At 37.2% G+C, this 18336-nt stretch overlaps 1 protein-coding gene across 6 annotated transcripts in view; it reads right to left on the bottom strand.

The window, feature by feature from the left end:
- Positions 1-12606, bottom strand: part of CA6 (carbonic anhydrase 6) — a 43385-nt gene extending 30779 nt beyond the window's left edge. Inside the window, exons 1-3 of one of the 6 annotated variants that reach the window (XM_074307752.1) lie at positions 12170-12242; positions 10019-10072; positions 3175-3351 (exon numbers count right to left, since the gene is read on the bottom strand). In XM_074307752.1, the coding sequence (XP_074163853.1) occupies positions 3175-3351; positions 10019-10072; positions 12170-12227 (289 nt within the window). In that variant the 5' untranslated portion in view covers positions 12228-12242. Of the gene's footprint in view, positions 1-3174; positions 3432-9940; positions 10073-12147 lie in introns of all 6 variants that reach the window. The other 5 variants (XM_074307749.1, XM_074307750.1, XM_074307751.1 and 2 more) reach the window with 5 other exon arrangements.
- Positions 12607-18336: the final 5730 nt, after the last annotated feature.

Raw genomic sequence — 18336 nt, forward strand, 5'->3', positions numbered from 1 at the left:
GGAGGAAGAGTTATGAACCAAAAGAATATGAGAAAAGAGAAACTAACCCTTCTCATTAGAGGCCAGACTCCCTCAGGACTGAACCTGGTCTGAAACATATGCTTACATTTAGAGATGGAGCCCCAGTGGATAGGGAATGAAAACATGCCCCTAACTCACTGCGTGTACTGGGGCCATCCATGATTATTATTGTCCCTGTGTATTTTACTGCTTTTTATCCTTGCTACCCTGTCCATTTCTCCACTTGGAAGATAAGCAGAAAAAAAGAAAGTGAAATTCCAATTTCTAGAAGATTTCTAGATGCCATAAAATTTGTACATTGTAATTGAGTTTGAGTTTCTCATCCTCTTTAACACACAGGCAGCTGAGAATTGATTATACTTCTACAATTGTGATTTCCATTTTTATTAGTACATTGGGCAAGTGTATAACATGAATCAAGTATGGAAAAGTTAAAAGTTGGGCCAGCTAGATGGTACAGTGAATAGAGCACTGACCTTAGAGTCAAGAGGACCTGAGTTCAAATCCAACCTTAAACACTTAACACTTTTTAGCTGTATGACTCTGGACAACTCACTTAACCCCAATTGCCTCTCAAAAGGGGAAAAAAAAGACTAAACGTCAAAAGTTATGGAAAGACCATACTTTCTGTCAGTATGGCCACCAAAGGTGCAATATAAGGTTTGCAAAGTCTCACCCATCTATCATTTCATTTGATCCTCATCCAATAGTTTTAAAAGGTAAATATTATTATCATTTTACAGATGAAAAAACTAAGACTTGACAGGGGCCCCAACTAACAATGTCAGAGGTGACATTCAAATTCATGTTTTTCTTTACAAAGGCCCTTTCCATTGGACATTCTGTCTCCCTCTTCTGCTGCCACTTATAGAATAATGCTCTTAAGTGGATCTTAGGAGGAACATCTGAGATATTATTTACTTTGTTTGATCTTTACCCAGACAAGAAATGAGAAATTTTTTGGCTTTAGGAAAATATTAGATCTCTTTTTAAAGGATTCTGAGCTTCTCAGTGGTTGTACAAATATAAGATATCATTAATGTCAATATATATTCTGTCAACAGCATTTCCTGACATCCAGAAATAAGTAAGATCAGAAGATGGGTTGGAATGAAATGTCAAAGGAGGTGTTAAAATATGAGCTGAGGAAGGGATGGCATAATAAGGAGGCAACAGCCATAAGAAATAACCAGCAGGTTGATTTCAGAAAGGCTTGGAGAAACTTACATGAACTGATGCTAAATGAAGTGAGTAGGACCAAGAGAACATTGTACACAGCAACAAGAAGGTTATGTGATGATCAATTCTGATGGATGTGGCTCTTTTCAACAATGAAGTGATTCAAACCAATTCCAATAGACTTGTGATGGACAGAGAAATCTGCATCCAGAGAGAGAACTGTGGGGACTGAATGTGGATCACAACATCATATCTTCACCTTTTGTTGTAATTGTTTGCTTGCTTGTTCTTTTTTCCTGTCTTTCTTTTCCTTTTTGATCTGATTTTTTTATGCCGCATGATAAATGTGGAAATGTTTAGAATTACACATGTTTAACCCACATTGGATTATTTGCTGTCTAGGGGAGAAGGTCGGGGAAAGGGAAGGAGAAAAATTTGGAACACAGGGTTTTGCAATGATGAATGTTGAAAATTATCTTTATGAAAAATAAAAAGCTATTATAATTTTTTAATTAAGGAGGAACAAGAGTGAGATGACATAAGGACTAGGCTTGGAGTCAGGGAGACTTGGGTGTTGCCTCTCATACTCCTTAGCTATATGATCCTGAATAGATCACTTTGCCACTCTATGTTATCCTCCTAATCTGAAAATTGAGGATTATAGCCAGTCATCACATTGGGGTTATTGTGAGTATTTAATGAATAATTTAAGTGTTATGGAGAGAATTAATAATCCTCTCCGACCTTGTTGATGTAATCCCACAGACTAAAAGAGAAATAAGGTAATTGTGTATTAAAGGATGTGCAAAGATAAAACTAAGCGACTCCATAAAATGTGAATGTGTTCTCCCCAGTGAAACCCTTAAAAGGAAAGCTTGACAGCTCTGAGACACTCAAGACAAATGCTTAAAAATATCTATGGAGGGCAAGGTCTTGTGATGAGCACTTTACAAATATTATCTTATTTCATTCTCTTAAAAACCCTGGGAGGTAGGCGCTATTATCATCCATTTTACAGTTGGGGAAACAGAGGTAGATAGCAAGAAAATGACTTGCACATGGTCACACAGTCTTTCCCATTTCATTTTTTCCCTCTAATAAGCTTCTGATTATGCATTATATGTCAAGATCTATGACTTCTGATGAGGAGACATCCCAAAGTGTGTGTGGAAGGGGGGAAGGGCAGAATGGAGACAAAAAAGGCAAATGTAAAACCAAAATTGCATTAATACCTCATTTTCTAATATAGGCAGTATAGCAAGTGGTTAAAAACAGCTGTTGAACCAATAACTAAAGGAGATCCTGGAACCGCTCAGGTGTTTTCAGAATTGAGTGCCTTCTAGTGGCCAGTATTGGCATTGCCCCCAATAGCCACAGAGGGGCAGCCACTCAATCCCCTTTTGTTGGCTCAGATAGTGCACTGAGTTCATCCAAATACTAAAGTAGTATATACTACCTTAATATATTTTTAGTATATAATACTATATATATTATAATATATAATTATAATATGTAATTATAATAAATAATGATTTATAATGTAATATACATATATAATAATATCAAATATAGTAATTATATAATATAGTATATAATACTAAGCTAGATATTTTAAGTAAATTTTTAAAAAGTAAATAGTATTTTATTTTTTCCAATTGCACATTAAGATCATTTTCAACACTCATTTTTAATATTTTGAGTTTCAAATTTCTCCCTGCCCTGCTCTCCCCATTCCTCTCCCCAAGCAATTTGATATCTTATATGTGTCCATAGTTAGATTTTAATTTTTGTGCTAATATCTAGGAGCCAAGATTCCAAACAAGTGTCACATGGATATTTCCTACTCCATGTGTTATTGCTGTGCAGTATTGACACATGTAATTTTCAGAGTCTGTACTCTGTCTAGAGCAGGTTAGTATTTTGGCATAATCTTCAGTCTACTTGGGGGCCATTGCATCACTGTTTCTCTCTTACCTGAGTGGCCATTGTTGATCAGCGGGAAATGTCCGGACTGAGCTTCGTAGCCTTTTAGTACTAGAGGCTGCAGGGATTTGTTTTCCAATAATTTGTTTGTCTGGATGTCAATGGGGGACTGTTTCTTTCCTTCACAAGTTGGAAAGTTCTTGGACCACGCCTCATTTCCTGTACCGTCTGTTAAGTGGAAAAAAAGAGAAAAAAGTGAAACTGAAGGTGTGATGGGGGGAGTCTCCCAATTCCAGGTTGGGAGAGTACTAAGAGAAGGCTTTATGTTGCCCCTTTTATTATTGCTGTTGTTTTTTCAGTCATGTCAAACTCTTTCTGACCCCATCTGAATTTTTCTTGACAGGGATACTGGAGTGATTTGCCATTTCCTTCTCCAGCTCATTTTATAGATGAATAAACTGAGACAAACAGGGGTAAGTGACTTGTCCAGGACCACCCAACTATTAAAAGTCTGAATTCAGATTTGAACTCAGGAAGATGAATCTTCCTTACTTTAAGCCCAGCACTGTATGCACTATGGCACTAGCTAGCTGCCCTTACTCTAGCAAACTAATGGCATCTATCTATACACCATCTAGATGGCTCAGTGAGTAGAGTGCTGGTCCTGGAATGAGGATGATATGAGTTCAGATTAAGATGCAGACACTTACTACAAATGTGACCCTGGGCAAGTCACTTCATCCTGTTTGCTTCAGTTTCCACATCTGGAAAAGAATCTGGAAAAGGAATGGCAAGCCACACCAGTGTCTTTGCCAAGAAAATCCCAAATGAGGTCATGAAGAGCTGGATATGACCGAAAAAAAAAAAAAAAAGATTCAATAGCAACAATAAAAGGGGCAACATAAAAGAAAGGAGCAGACACCCTCTCTTGCCGACCATTTCCCTCTGTGTTATCTCTCTCTATTAGAATACAAGCTTTTTGAAGACAACTGGCCTTCTATATCACTAACACTTCACACATAATAAACTACTAATAAATACTTTTCATTCATTTATTAAGCACCTACTATATGCCAAGCACTGTGCTACCCACTAGACATGAGGCACAGAGACAAAAACCAAAGTCTGGACCTTTGAGAAACCTACATTCAGTTAGATACTAAAGAATAATCTTTGACAGACATGAAAGTAATCAAGATCCAAATGAATAAGTTGCCTGTGGAGGGGACATATCACCCCCCCCTCTCTCTTCTCTCTCTCTCTCTCTCTCGTTTTTTCTCACTCTTGCTCTTACTCTCTCTGTCTCTTTCTCCATCTCTGTGTCTCTCTCTCCCTCTCTCTGTCTCTGTCTGTCTGTCTCTCTCATTCTTTCTCGCTCTTGCTCTCACTCTCTGGCTCTTTCTCCATCTGTCTCTCTCTCTGTCTCTCTGTCTCTCTCTCTGTCTCTCTCTCTCTGTCTCTCTATTTCTCTCATTCTTTCTCGCTCTTACTCTCACTCTCTGTCTCTTTCTCCAGCTCTGTGTCTCTCTCTCACTCTCTCTGTCTCTGTCTGTCTGTCTGTCTGTCTCATTCTTTCTCGCTCTGGCTCTCACTCTCTGGCTCTTTCTCCATCTCTGTCTCTCTGTCTCTCTCTGTCTCTCTCTCTCTCTCTGTGTCTCTCTCTCTCTGTCTCTGTCTCTCTCTCTCTCTCTCTCTCTCTCTCTCTCTCTCTCTCTCTTTTTTTTTCTCGCTCTTGCTCTTACTCTCACTCTCTGGCTCTTTCTCCATCTCTGTGTCTCTCTCTCACTCTCTCTGTCTCTGTCTCTCTGTCTCTCTGTCTCTCTGTCTCTCTGTCTCTCTCTCTCTCTGTGTCTGTCTCTCTCTTTTTTTTTCTCGCTCTTGCTCTTACTCTCACTCTCTGGCTCTTTCTCCATCTCTGTGTCTCTCTCTCACTCTCTCTGTCTCTGTCTGTCTGTCTCATTCTTTCTCGCTCTTACTCTCACTCTCTGTCTCTTTCTCCAGCTCTGTGTGTCTCACTCTCTCTGTCTCTGTCTGTCTGTCTCTCTCATTCTTTCTCGCTCTTGCTCTCACTCTCTGGCTCTTTCTCCATCTCTGTGTCTCTCTCACACTCTCTCAGTCTCTGTCTCTGTCTCTGTCTCTGTCTCTGTCTCTGTCTCTCTCTCTCTCTCTCTCTCTCTCTCTTTCTCTCACACACACACAGACACACAGACACACACACACACAGACACACACACACACACACACACACACACACCCCAGCTGGAAAGTATCTGAGGCTGAATTTGAACTCAGGAAGGTGAGTCTTCCTGACTGCAGACTTGGTACTTTGTATTCTATGGCACTACCTACCCTTTAATTTTCCAGCTTACTTTAAGACTCAGTTCAAATCCTACACACTACCGGGGCTTTTCCAGGTCCTGAACAGCTGCTAATGCCTTCCCCTTTCATACTGCCTGCATCTGCTCTGTGTGTATCTTGTCTGCTCCTAGTTAGTTACCAACTGTCTCCCTCTTTAAAAAGTAAGCTCCTTGAGGGCAGGAAATGTTTTTGCCTTTCTTGGTATCCCCAGTGCTTGGCCAGTAGTAAGTGCTTAATAAAATGCTGGCTGATTATCCGACGGTGCTAAAGCCAAGAATCAAAGCTAACCCAATGCAAGGATGCAGAAAATGCCATTGTTTTGGAAGGTCTCCACATCCTGGTTCTCTTTGCCTCAGGTGCAGAAAATGCCATTGTTTTGGAAGGTCTCCACATCCTGGTTCTCTTTGCCTCAGGTGCTTTCCTTGTCCTAAGGATGCCCCAATTACAAAGCCTTCACTGTGTGGCTTTTCAAGGGAGTTTTGATAATGTTAGGAGGTTCAGCAAACACCCTCATGACTAATCAAAATGAAGATGGCTCCAGAGCAGACACCCATCTCAGCCTCCCCAAGACAGACCAGATGAGAAGGGTCCATTGTGGTGAGGGTGTTATTGTTCGAAGGGAGACGTTGCAAAGGGTAAAACAGGACAGTCAGGGTAAATGGTTATTTATACTTTCTGGCCTTTAAAAATAAAAGGTTTTGCTGTTTAAGAGATTGATAATTGGCGCAATACATAGAGCACCACCTTTGAAGTCAGGAAGACCTGAATTCAAATCTGATCTCAGACACTTCCTAGCTGTGTGACCCTAGGAAAGTCACTTAACCCCAATTGCCTCAGAGGAAAAAAAAAAGATTACCAAGTGATTATTTCACTTTTTTAACAATTATTTTTATTTATTTTGTTAAATTTTTTCCCAATTACATTTTAAAATTTTAACATTCATTTTTTTAGCTTCTGAGTCCCTCATCCCCTCTCTTTGAAAAGGTAATTTGATACAGATCAAACATTCACAGTCTTGCAAAACACATGTCCATATTAATCATGTCGCAAAATTAAACACACACACATGCTAAAGTAAAAATAGTGGAAAAAAATAAAATCTGAGAAAATGATGTTTGACCATCATTTGCATCCAGGCTTGATCAATTCTCTCTCCAGAAAGGGACAGCATTTTTCCTCCTAGGTCCTTCAGCATTATCTTGGATCGTTGTCTTGATCAGAGTGACTAAGTCTTTCACTGTTGAGCAGCATTACAATATCACTGTTATGACATTCTACTGATTCTGCTCACTTCACTCTGCATCAGTTCATACAAGTCCAGGTTTTTTCTGAAACCATCCTGCCCTTCATTTCTCATAGCACAATAATATTCCATTACATTCAGATAGCACAATGTGACCAGTCATTCCCCAATTGAAAGGCATCCCCTTAATGTCCAATTCTTGGCTACCACAAAAAGAGAAACTATGACTATTTTTGCACAAACCAGTCCTTTTCCCTTTTCTTCCATCTGTTTGGGAGACAGACCTATTAGTGATATTGCTGGGTCAAAGGCTTACATAGCTTTATAGCCCTTTGGGCATAATTCCAAATTGTACTCCAGGATGGACCAGTACCAAGAATTCATTCATATCCCAATTTTTCTATGTACCCTCCAATATTTGTCATTTTTTTCTGACATGTTAGCCAATGTAATAAGTGTGAAGTGATATCTCAGAGCTGTTTTAATTTGCATTTCTCTAACAAAAGCCTTTTTTTTTAAAGTCCAAAAAGTATAAATAACCATTTGCCCAGAATGTCCTGTTCTACTGTTTATATCATCTCACTTAAAGCAATAGCACCATCACCATGAGCCCTTCTCTCTGTTCTAGGGAGGCTGAAATAGGAGTTTGACTTGTCTTTTCAAGAGGCATCTTCATTTTAATTCACCATCAGGGTGGTTGCTAAACATCCTAACATTATCAAAACTCCCTTGAAAAGCTACACAGTGGGGCAGCTAGGTGGCTCAGTGGATAGAGCATCAGCCCTGAATTCAGGAGGACCTGAGTTCAAATGTGGTTTCAGACACTTAACACTTCCTGGCTGTGTGACCTTGGGCAAGTCACTTAACCCCAGCCTCAGAAGGGGGAAAAATAAAAATAAAAAAGCAACACAGTGTCCAAAGTCCTATTCTTTTTGTACAGCAAAATAACTGTTTGGACATGTATTCATATATTGTATTTAATTTATACTTTAACATATGTAATATGTATTTGTCAATCTGCCATCTGGGAGAAGGTGTGAGAGGAAGGAGGGGAAAAGTTGAAACAAAAGGTTTTGCAATTGCCAATGCTGGAAAATTACCTGTGCATAAATTTTTTGTAAAAATTAATTAATTTAATTAACTAATTTTTTTTAAAAAAAGGTAAAAAAAAAAGAAAAGCTACACAGTGAAGGCTTTGTAATTGGGGCATCCACAAGACCAAGGAAAGCACCTAAGGCAAAGAGAGTCAGGATATGGAGACTTTCCAAAACAATGGCATTTTCTGCATCCTTGCAGATGGCAAATGAGGTTTCCAGAAACTGAGAGAGCCCTTCAGCAATGTCCCAAAAACAACTGCTATGCTCACATCTGACATGCATCTGTTTTGGCCATAGAGAATATGACTCAAAATAGAGTTTCCTCCTTTGTGAAATGAAAGGTTTGGACTAGGTGATCCTGATCTGTTTGGCCCCCACAGGAAGAAAAATGGCCAAATGGGGTCTTGGTATCAAGAAAAATTCCCTCTTAATTAGAACCATGTCAAAGTGGAATGAGCTGCCTTGGGAGGGCATTGGAGATCTTCAAGAAGATGATCATTCCTTAGATATGGTATAATGGGGATTCCTTCTGATATGGTTTGAGCTAGAGTGCCCTTGAGGTCCTTTCAAGCTCTTTAGTCTATGATTCTGTGATTTCTTTTTGCTCCAAATCTTTGGTACAATAGTTGTCAATAATCATCAACAGTGCTACCCACATAGAGCCACAACTATACAGATGGCAGGGGACATCATTACCTCCTTTTCAGTTCCCATTTTCTAGAATTAATTAAAAGCTAAGAAATACCAGATGGAATAAATTAGGTTCTCTCATACCACCACACACCTGTCAGATTGGTTAAGATGACAAGAAAAGACAATGATGATTGTTGAAGGGGATGCAGGAAAACTGGGACACTGATACATTGTTGGTAGAGTTGTGAAAAGTTCCAACCATTCTGGAGAGCAATTTGGAACTACAGTCAAAAAGTTCTCAAACTATGTATACCCTTTGATCCAGCAGTGTTTCTACTGGGCTTATATCCCAAAGATATCTTAAGGGAGGGAAAGGGACCTGTATATGCAAGAATGTTTATGGCAGCCCTCTTAGTAGTGGCCAGAAACTGGAAACTGAGTGGATGTCCATCAACTGGAGAATGGCTGAATAAATCATGATATATGAATATTGTGGAATATTATTGCTCTGTAAGAAATGACCAACAGGATGAATACATAGAGGCTTGGAGAGACTTACATGAACTGATGCTGAGTGAAATGAGCAGAACCAGGAGATCATTATATACTTCAACAGTACTATATGATCAATTCTGATGGACGGGGCTATCTTCGACAATGAGAGGATCCAATTCAGTTCCAATTGATCAATGATGAACAAAACCAGCTACACCCAGCGAAAGCACACTGGGAAATGAATATAGACTGCTTGCATTTTTGTTTTTCTTCCCAGGTTATGTTTACCTTTCTAAATCCAGTTTTTCTTGTGCAACAAGAGAATTATATAAATATACACACATATATTGTATTTAAGATATACTTTAACATATTTAACATGTATGGGACTGCCTGCCATCTAGGGGAGGAGGGGGTGAAGGGAAGGAGGGGATAATCTGGTACAGAAGGATTTGCAAGGGTCAATGTTGAAAAATTACCCGTGAACATGTTCTGTCAATAAAAATTATATTTATAATAATAATAAATTAAGTTCTCTCCTTCTCTGAAACCAGGAAATAACTATAAAACCAATGTAGAGCCCATGGCAAGTAAGCAGAATCGCTATTCATCCCTATATTCAATTCAGTTCAAAAAAATGTGTCAGTGATATACTGGATCAGAGCCAAGAAGATGAGTTCAAGTCCCATTCTTAACATGTACTGGTGGAATGATCCTGGCTAAGCTACATGTGACCTCTTTGTGCTGGAGCTAACCCTATAAAACTGGGTTAAAGAGAAAGTACCAACAAGCTCTGGTTGGCTGGAAGTTTCCTAGCTCTGGGAGGAACTTGGAATACCTTGTACAATGCATTCACAGGTCTAGTCCCTCTCCTATCCCTAAATGCAAAGCACTATCTTAGATGCTAGGAATACAAAAAGGAAATTTTGCATAGCCTATTAGGAACTTATTTTTTGGAAGGATAAGGGTATGTGAAGAACAACATGAATACAGGTAACGTGGCAAAGTGGATAGGGCAATGGACTGGAAGTCAAAAAGAATTGGTTCAAATCCTGACTTAGATACTTACTATCTATACATCCTTGACAAACAATGTAGCCACTTTGTACCTCAGTTTCCCCATCTGTAAAATGAAGGAGTTGGATTCAGTGGTCTCTAAGATCCTTTCAAGTTGTAATCCTATTTATATAATTACATAGGGAGTTGACAGGGCAGAGGAAAAGAAAAAAGCTTTATAAAAACAAGAAGTGGCAGAACTGAATGGAATGGAATAAATATTAAGGAAAGCTTCATAGAGGAAGAGGTGGAAAGCTGAGCCTTAAAGGGAGAAATATATTCTGAAAAGTCAGAGAGAAAAAGGGACTGCACTCAAGGCATGGGCCACGGCTTATGCAAATATATGAAGGTAAGAAATGGTCTATCATATTCAAATGATAGCAAGTAGCACAGTTTGGCTTATTGGTGAATTAATACAGTAAAGCAAAATCAGATGTAAGAGACAGTCTGGAGCTCAAATAAAGAAAGCTGTAAATTCCAGAATGAGGGTCTTATAGTTAATCTGCAGGGCAACAGATGAAAGATGAAAGCAGAGAAGTGAGGTAGCTAAACCTGCACCTTAGGGAGACTATTTTGACAGGTGTGTGAGGGATGGATTCAAAGAAAGGTGAGGGTGATGGAAGGGAAACCAATTAAGAGGTAATTTAAAAATTGTCTATGTGGGAGGTAATGAGAGTACAAACTTGGGTGGTGACTGTGAAAAGAGAAAAGAGAACCGTTGTGAAAAATGTATGTACATATACATGTGTGTGTGGGAAGAAGGGAGAAAAAAGAGAGGAGGAGAAGGAGGAAGAAGAAGAAGAAGAAGAAGAAAAGAGTCGGAAGAAAGATAGAAAGAGAAATAAGAGAAGAGAAGAGAAGAGAAGAGAAAAGTAGCATGTTATTGGATAGAGTACTGATCTCAAAGTCAGGAAGACCTGGATTCAAATCCTGCCTCTTATATCTACTGGACAAATGACCCTGGGCTTAACCCCTTGGTGCTCTAGATCAAATAGTTCTCAAATATTTGTTCTCAGTATCTTTATACTACTAAAAATTATTGAGGAACTGTCCAAAAAGTTATTATATATGTGGGTCATATTTATAAACATTTACCATATTAGAAATAAAATCTAATTTTTAATTTATAGACCCACTGAAAGAGTTTCAGAAACTCCAGGATTTTCTGGACCACATTTTGAGAACCACGGGACTAGGCAACTCTCCATAAGTTAAGTTAAGGGAGAAGATGCCAATTTCCTCGGATGACCTTTCTCCACTGGGAATTCCCTTTAGCAAAGCAATCACAGGTATAATGCTTATCTTCTTTATATTTAAAGTACCCAGAAGACTTCTTTCCTTCTTCCTATAGACATGTTCTAAATATTGTTCTAGATATTGAGAATCTAAAAAAAAAAAAAAAAAAAAAAAAAAAACAGGTGACAAGTGGTGGTCAAGTTATCCAATGGCTTTGCATTCTGGATAAATGAGATGTTACTAAGAATCCTCTTCAATGGACACTGGCAGACAGCTGGGTGGTGCCATAGTGTATAGAACACAGGCCTCAAACACTAGAGTATGACCCTGAGCAAGCCACTTAAACTTTGACTCAATTTCCTCAACTTTAAAATAATAATAGCACATTTCCCCCAGAGTAGTTGTGAGATTAAAATGAGATAATATTTGTAAGATATTTAGCATAGGACTTGGCACAGTCCCCCCCCACTAAGTCATTCTAATTTTCCAACTATTTTCCAACCTTCTTTCAATTATGTAGCAGTATACTGACTTCATTGACAAGCCTACTTTGCTTTCTTATTCCCTACTGAAATAGTCCTGTAGTTTCCCAAGCTAGAATAATGACCCATCCCATGGAAGAGTCCAGTTTTTCCACCTCCTTCTTCTAAGAGTTTCTTTGGCCCCTGAAAGTTGAAGTCTTCCATCCTTCCCAGACTTTCCCCTAAGGCATGATACCTGCCTGTCTATTTTAGAGGTGTTAACCAGCGGGAATTTCTTCTTCCTATTCCTCTTTGTCTAGATTCACCTCAAAAAAAAAAAAATCCACCTTTCCTCTTCCTAAAATCTATATGGATGCAGACATGAAGAAAACAAGAAAAGCTTTTTAGCCAATCAGGATGTTGATAGACCACTGATACTCTGCACCCCTCTTCCATTGCAGACTCACCACAGGAACTTCTGTTGCAATTGGATGTCCTGTTTCCATCTCCTGTCTCTGGGAACATCTGTTGTAAAGCATTCTGGAGTCCTGTTTATATCAGGTGAATACACTTCCGTTTACCATCACCCAATTCATTTTAATAGAGCCTTTAAAGAGGCCCTGCCTTGGTCAATGGACAATGGACAATCCTAAGTCAAAACAAGTTTCAAATTGTCACCTGGTTTTTCCTCCAAGATCCAGGTGTGTAGGGAACAGGGTAAAATGGGCAAGTTAAGCCAAAGCAGGTTCTTGTCCAGAATAAGGAAAAGGTTTGAGAACATAAATTTGGACTTGGAAGAACTCAGAAAATTTAGCATCTTCATGACCTCATAAACAGGAGAGTAGACTTATTTCATCTGTATGTATATGCTTGTCACTGGGGCTCACCCAAAACAGAATACCTCAAGAATCTTTGTTGATCAATGTGGAAGATGAAACAATTGACATAAAATGGAACATCTCCATAGCAACCTATTCACATCCACATAAAAAAATAGGGCCACCTTCTGAGGACTCTACCACTCAAATATGCCCATGTGAGAAAGCGAGCAGACTACCTAAGATCAAGTCAGGATTATAGGCTGGACCTCACCAAAATGGGGAAAGGAAAGGAATAAGTATTTATATAGTGCCTACTATGTACCAAGCACTGTGCTAAATACTTTTTACAAACATTATCTCAGTTGATCATTTGAACGCTTCCATGGAAGTGCTATTATTATCCCCATTTCACCGATAGTAAAGTGAGGCATCAGAGCCTCAGCTAATAAGTCTGAGACTGATCTTGAGGTTAGGTCCCCTAGACCCAATACTCTCTCCACTGAACCATGTCTAGAAGCCAAGAGCATATCAAGAAGTACCAATCCATATGCCTACTTTCTAGCACAACACAGGAATTCCCATGCTCTGTCTCCATGGAGAAGGACATCCATATTGATCTCTTGTTGAAGGATGAAGGTTTCATTTTGCTAAGATGTCTCAAAATCTCTTTATGGTCCCTCATGACTGGAGGACATATTAGTGAAGATTGGTCATTGTGTGTCATGGATGGAAACAACATAGAACTGGACATGACTAAAACAACTGAACAACATAAGAGAAGACATAAATGGGGTAGAATTCACAAAAAGGTCAGAAATATCTGAACTGGTAGGATCATAGATCTCCTCAACTAGTAAGGAATATATTTCTACCCTTGAGACTTAGTTATTATTCAGTGAGTGCTTAAGGTACAATGAAGAGAAAATCTTTATTCCCCATATTCATTTCCAAAGGTCATCCCCCCAAAATATATTTTCCTTTTGTTTTCTCAGTGCTCAGTTATATAACTATCTTCTTTCTTTAAAACAATCTTTTATTTTTTACCAATTAAATATAAAGACAATTTTTAATATTCACTTTTTAAAATTTTCAGTTCCTGGAAATTAAGTGGGTGCCCACCAATATTGGCTGAATAATGTCTGATGGCTGAATGTAATGTCTGGATAAGTTATGATATATGAAGATAACAGAATGTTATTATTCTATAAGAATAATGAGAAGACTGATTTCAGAAAAGCCTGGAAAGACCTACATGAACTGATGCCGAGCAAATCAAGCAGAACCAGGAGAACATTGTATACAGTAACAGCAAGATTATGTGATGATAATTGTGATGGATGTGGCCCTTCTCAATAATGTCATGATTCAAGGCAATTCCATTAGACTTGGATTGGAAAATGCTATTCATATCCAGAGAGAGAACTATGGAGATTGTTTGGGGATTGAAGCATGGTATTTTCACTTTTTTGTTTGTCTTTTTTCTTTCCAGGTTTTTTTCCCCTTTTTTCTTGCACAACATGACAAATATGTTTAAAAGAATTCTATATATTTAACCTATATAAGATTGCTTGCTATCTTGGAGGAGGGAAGTAAGGGAGAGAAAGAGAAAGATTTAGAACACAAAGGTTTACCAAAATGAATGTTGAAAACTATTTTTAGATGTATTTGAAAAAATAAAATTCTATGAAAAAATAATGCATAATAAATAAATTTTGAGTTCCAAATCTTCTCTTTCCTTCCCTTACTTCCCCCTGCCCTGAGTTATAAGCAATTTGATATAAGGTACACATGTTCAATCTTACAAAACATATTATCATATTAGTCATATTGTGAAAGTCATCTCTTTTTTTTTTTTTTTTAACTTCAGTTCCCATCTTCAAGATGATATTTTCAGACTTTAACATCAGGATTCCTTTATACTCTTAATTAAAAATTATTGAGGACTCCTTCCTAAAAACTTTTTGTTTATATGGCTTATAACTGTCAATTTTTACCATATTAGAGATTAAAATATCTTAGTAATATTATGAAAATAGTTTTAACCTTGAGGACCCCATGAAAGATAAAGGAAAATAAGAATATATATTTTATTAAACACCTATTATATGCCAGGAATTTTACAAAGATTATATCATTTGATCCTCATAACAACTCTGTTAGATAAATGCTATTATTATCCCCATTTTACAGATGAGGAAACCAAGGCAAACAGACTTGCCCAAAGTCACACTGAATTAACTTGCCCAAAATCACATAGCTAAATGAATGTCTGAAACCAGATTTGAAATCAGGTCTTCCCAGCCTAATACTCTATTCACTGCATCCAGATCTATCTACCCCTAAAAGTAACTCAGGGATGCCTAGGGGTGACCAGACACACTTTGAAAACTTCTGTTTTAGAAAAAAACATGATTTATATCAATTTCCACTTTTATATTGAGCTATACTACTTCTCTAATCAATCCAGACCTTACTTGTTTAAGGCACTGCCTTCATTAGTGAATGCTGTATGGTGAAGAGGATCAGGAAGGGGAAATGAGAGAAAAAAGCTGGAGAAAGAAAAGGCAGATTGTTGTTGATTGAAAAACATAAAATTAATTTTAAAAAGAAGCTAATGTTCTTTTTTTGGCCCCAAAGAAGAAATATATGAAAAGCTGTCTGACACCCCCATCCTTTGCAGGGTAGAGACATAACCAGACATCACAGTTGTTTGCTTTTGTTTTGCTTTGCTTTTTACTGATGTATTAATCAGCTTAGCTATATTTTTTCTTATTATATATTTTCTTAAAAATATTTGTTAATTGTACACTATTTCAAAGTCTGATTCTTTTTGTATAGCAAAATAACTGTTTGGACATGTATATATATATATATATATATGTATTGTATTTAACTTATACTTATTTAACATGTATTGGTCAACCTGCCACCTAGGGGAAGGAGGGGAAAAGTTGGAACAAAAGGTTTTGCAATTGTCAATGCTGAAAAATTATCCATGCATATGTCTTGTAAATAAAAAACTACAATAAGAAATTTTAAATATATATATTTGTTGTACTGTTTGGACATGTATACATATATTGTATTTAATTTATACTCTTAACATATTTAACATGTATGGTCAACCTGCCATCTGGGGGAGGGGGGAAGAGAAGAAAAATTAGAACAAAAGGTTTGGCAATTGTCAATGTTGTAAAATTACCCGTGCATATATCTGGAAAATAAAAACTATTAAAATATTTAAAATAAATAAATATTTGTTGTAAAGAATGTTTCTCTAGGAAAGGGGCAAGGAAACAGGAGAAAACCTTTGAGATGTGAAAACAAAAGATATCACTATAAATCTATTGCTTTCAAAGTGAAGATTGCTTTCTTTTCTCCTTTTCTAAGATCTACAATCAGTCTATACATCCCTGGTGTTTTTATGCTCTTAACAATTAGTCAATACTTACTATTCACTATAGATTCAGTGAAGTGTGTTATAAAAGAATATATACAAGACTGGTGTCCCTGAAGATTTCAACCTCAGTCCTTTTTTATAGAAAGGAACAAAGATGACTCAGCAACCCAAGTTGTTCTGGAATAAAGGAAGTACGTGGAACAAGGACAAAGAGAAAAGCCACTTTACAGGTTCCGTTAGTGACAAGCAGGGCAGTCAGCTGCTCCCCATCCCCATCCCTTAACTTTCCAAATATAGACAGCATACCTAACTCTATAACCAGTCTGACAAGAATAGCTCAGAGCATTGAATGTGACTAATTCCAGACCTGGGCTCAAAGGCAGAGCTAGGTGGGTTTTGAACAATGCATCAAAAATCCCAAGAGGCCACCAAAATTTAAAGTACAGTGGGTGAACAGAAACCATAGGAGTAAAAAGGGAGAATGAAAACTAGTGGGAAAGATAAATACATTGTTTTAAAGAAAAGATCAGAAATTAAAACCTCAGCCCAATTTGAGGCTTAAAGAAACAAAAGGAAAATTGCTCCAGCTTTTGGAAAGATAAGTGCCCCAATTCATAAGAAGGAACTTACACTGTCCACTAAATCCCCATATTTGATGTTTTTGCTGGAGAAATTCATCCTATTTGAAGTCTTATTCAGAGTTTGAGAATTCCCATATTCTATTCCTAGTACCACATGTAAATGTTCATCCATAGTGATGATGGTGGTGGTGATAGTAATAGTAGTAATAGCAGAAATAGTGTACTACTACTACAGTAGTAGTAGTAGTAGCAGCAGTAGCGGCAGTAGTAGTAGTTGTTGTTGGAGTTGTTGGTGTAGTTGTAGTAGTAGTAATTGGTATAGGTGTAATAGTTGTTGCAGTAGCAGCAGCTAACATTCATTTAATGCTTTGAGGTTTGCAAAACACTTTATACATATTTGATTTTATTTGATCTTCATAATAAACTTATGAGGTAGGTACTATTATTATTCTCATTTTACAGATGAGATCACTGAAACTGATGAAGCTTAAGTGTCTTTCTTGTCCAGGGTTCCACAGCTTGTAAGTGTCTGAAGCAGAATTTGAACTCAGAACTTCCTGACTCCAACCCAGTATAAAAATTCAGTGAAGTTACTATTGAATTACTAACAGTAGTTGTAGAAAATGTCAGTGATTCTACAGAATATGAGACAGATAAACACACATGTCAATTGCTAGCTAGTCATTTCTCTTCTATCTCATTCTTGTAATGTTGCCTTTTTAGTCCAATGTATGACTTTACATTTATTTTGACTGACTTTCATTTTATTCAACTTAGCTTAACCTTCTAGCCTATCAAGAAGAGCTTTTTGGAACCTGATTATATCTCCCATTGCATTGTGTCTTGTACAAAATGTATTAAGCACACATCTATATCTCTAACTCAATGATTTTTTTTAACTGAACAACCAGGAGCCAATTATCAATGTTTGGAGCACTTCATTGGATATCTTCTTTCAAGTTCATAGCAAATAACTAATAATTACTTTGGGGTCTAGACAATCAACCACTTCAGATGTGTACTATCAGCTAGTCTATATCTCAATCTCTTCGACAAGAAAAATGCAAAAACTTTTGTGAAATACTTTGCTAAAATATATTCTACAGCTTTTCCTTGATCTATATCATTTAGAAAAGCTATTAATATGGAAATAAGATTGGTCTGGCATAAAATTTTCTTGATAAAACTAAATGAATTCTTGGGAAGAGTTTTAGATGTTCACTGATCATTATTTTAATATTTTCTATGTTGTAAGTAAAACCAAGTTCATCAATCAGTAGTTTTCAAAGTTTATTCTCTTCCCTTCCTCTAAAAAACAAAAACAAAAACAAAAACAAAAACAAAAACAAAAAACAAAAACAGATCTTTTGCTCTTCTCTAGTCTCCTCTGGTCCTTGCCTGGTCTTTTAAAGATCACTGAATTCGACTCAATAATCCCCTCCTCTAGTTCATTGAATACCCTGTATTGAGTATGTCATTTTTCTTGACCAATAATTTGAATTCATTAAGGACAGCTAGATGTTCTCTTACTATCTCCTTCCTTTTCTTGGGAATCGGTTCCCCTATTATTTTTCTTTATTCCATACAACTCAAGCAACAATCCATTTTCTTTTTTTGATACCCCTTTCCTCAATATAACTTTTAAAAAAGAAAAAAGGAAAAAAAAAACACCTTTCTGTTTCCTTAGCAGCCTCTGTTTATTCTGAGCTTTAGCATTCCTGATACTATTTTTACTGGACTGAACCATACTTATTCATCTCGTTCACCTGTTCTTGCTACCCTCTTTCCATATGACCTTTTAAAATCTGTTGACTTATGGCTTCTCTATATGC

This window comes from Sminthopsis crassicaudata, chromosome 3 (assembly GCF_048593235.1).
Source record: "Sminthopsis crassicaudata isolate SCR6 chromosome 3, ASM4859323v1, whole genome shotgun sequence".
NCBI lineage: Eukaryota > Metazoa > Chordata > Mammalia > Dasyuromorphia > Dasyuridae > Sminthopsis > Sminthopsis crassicaudata.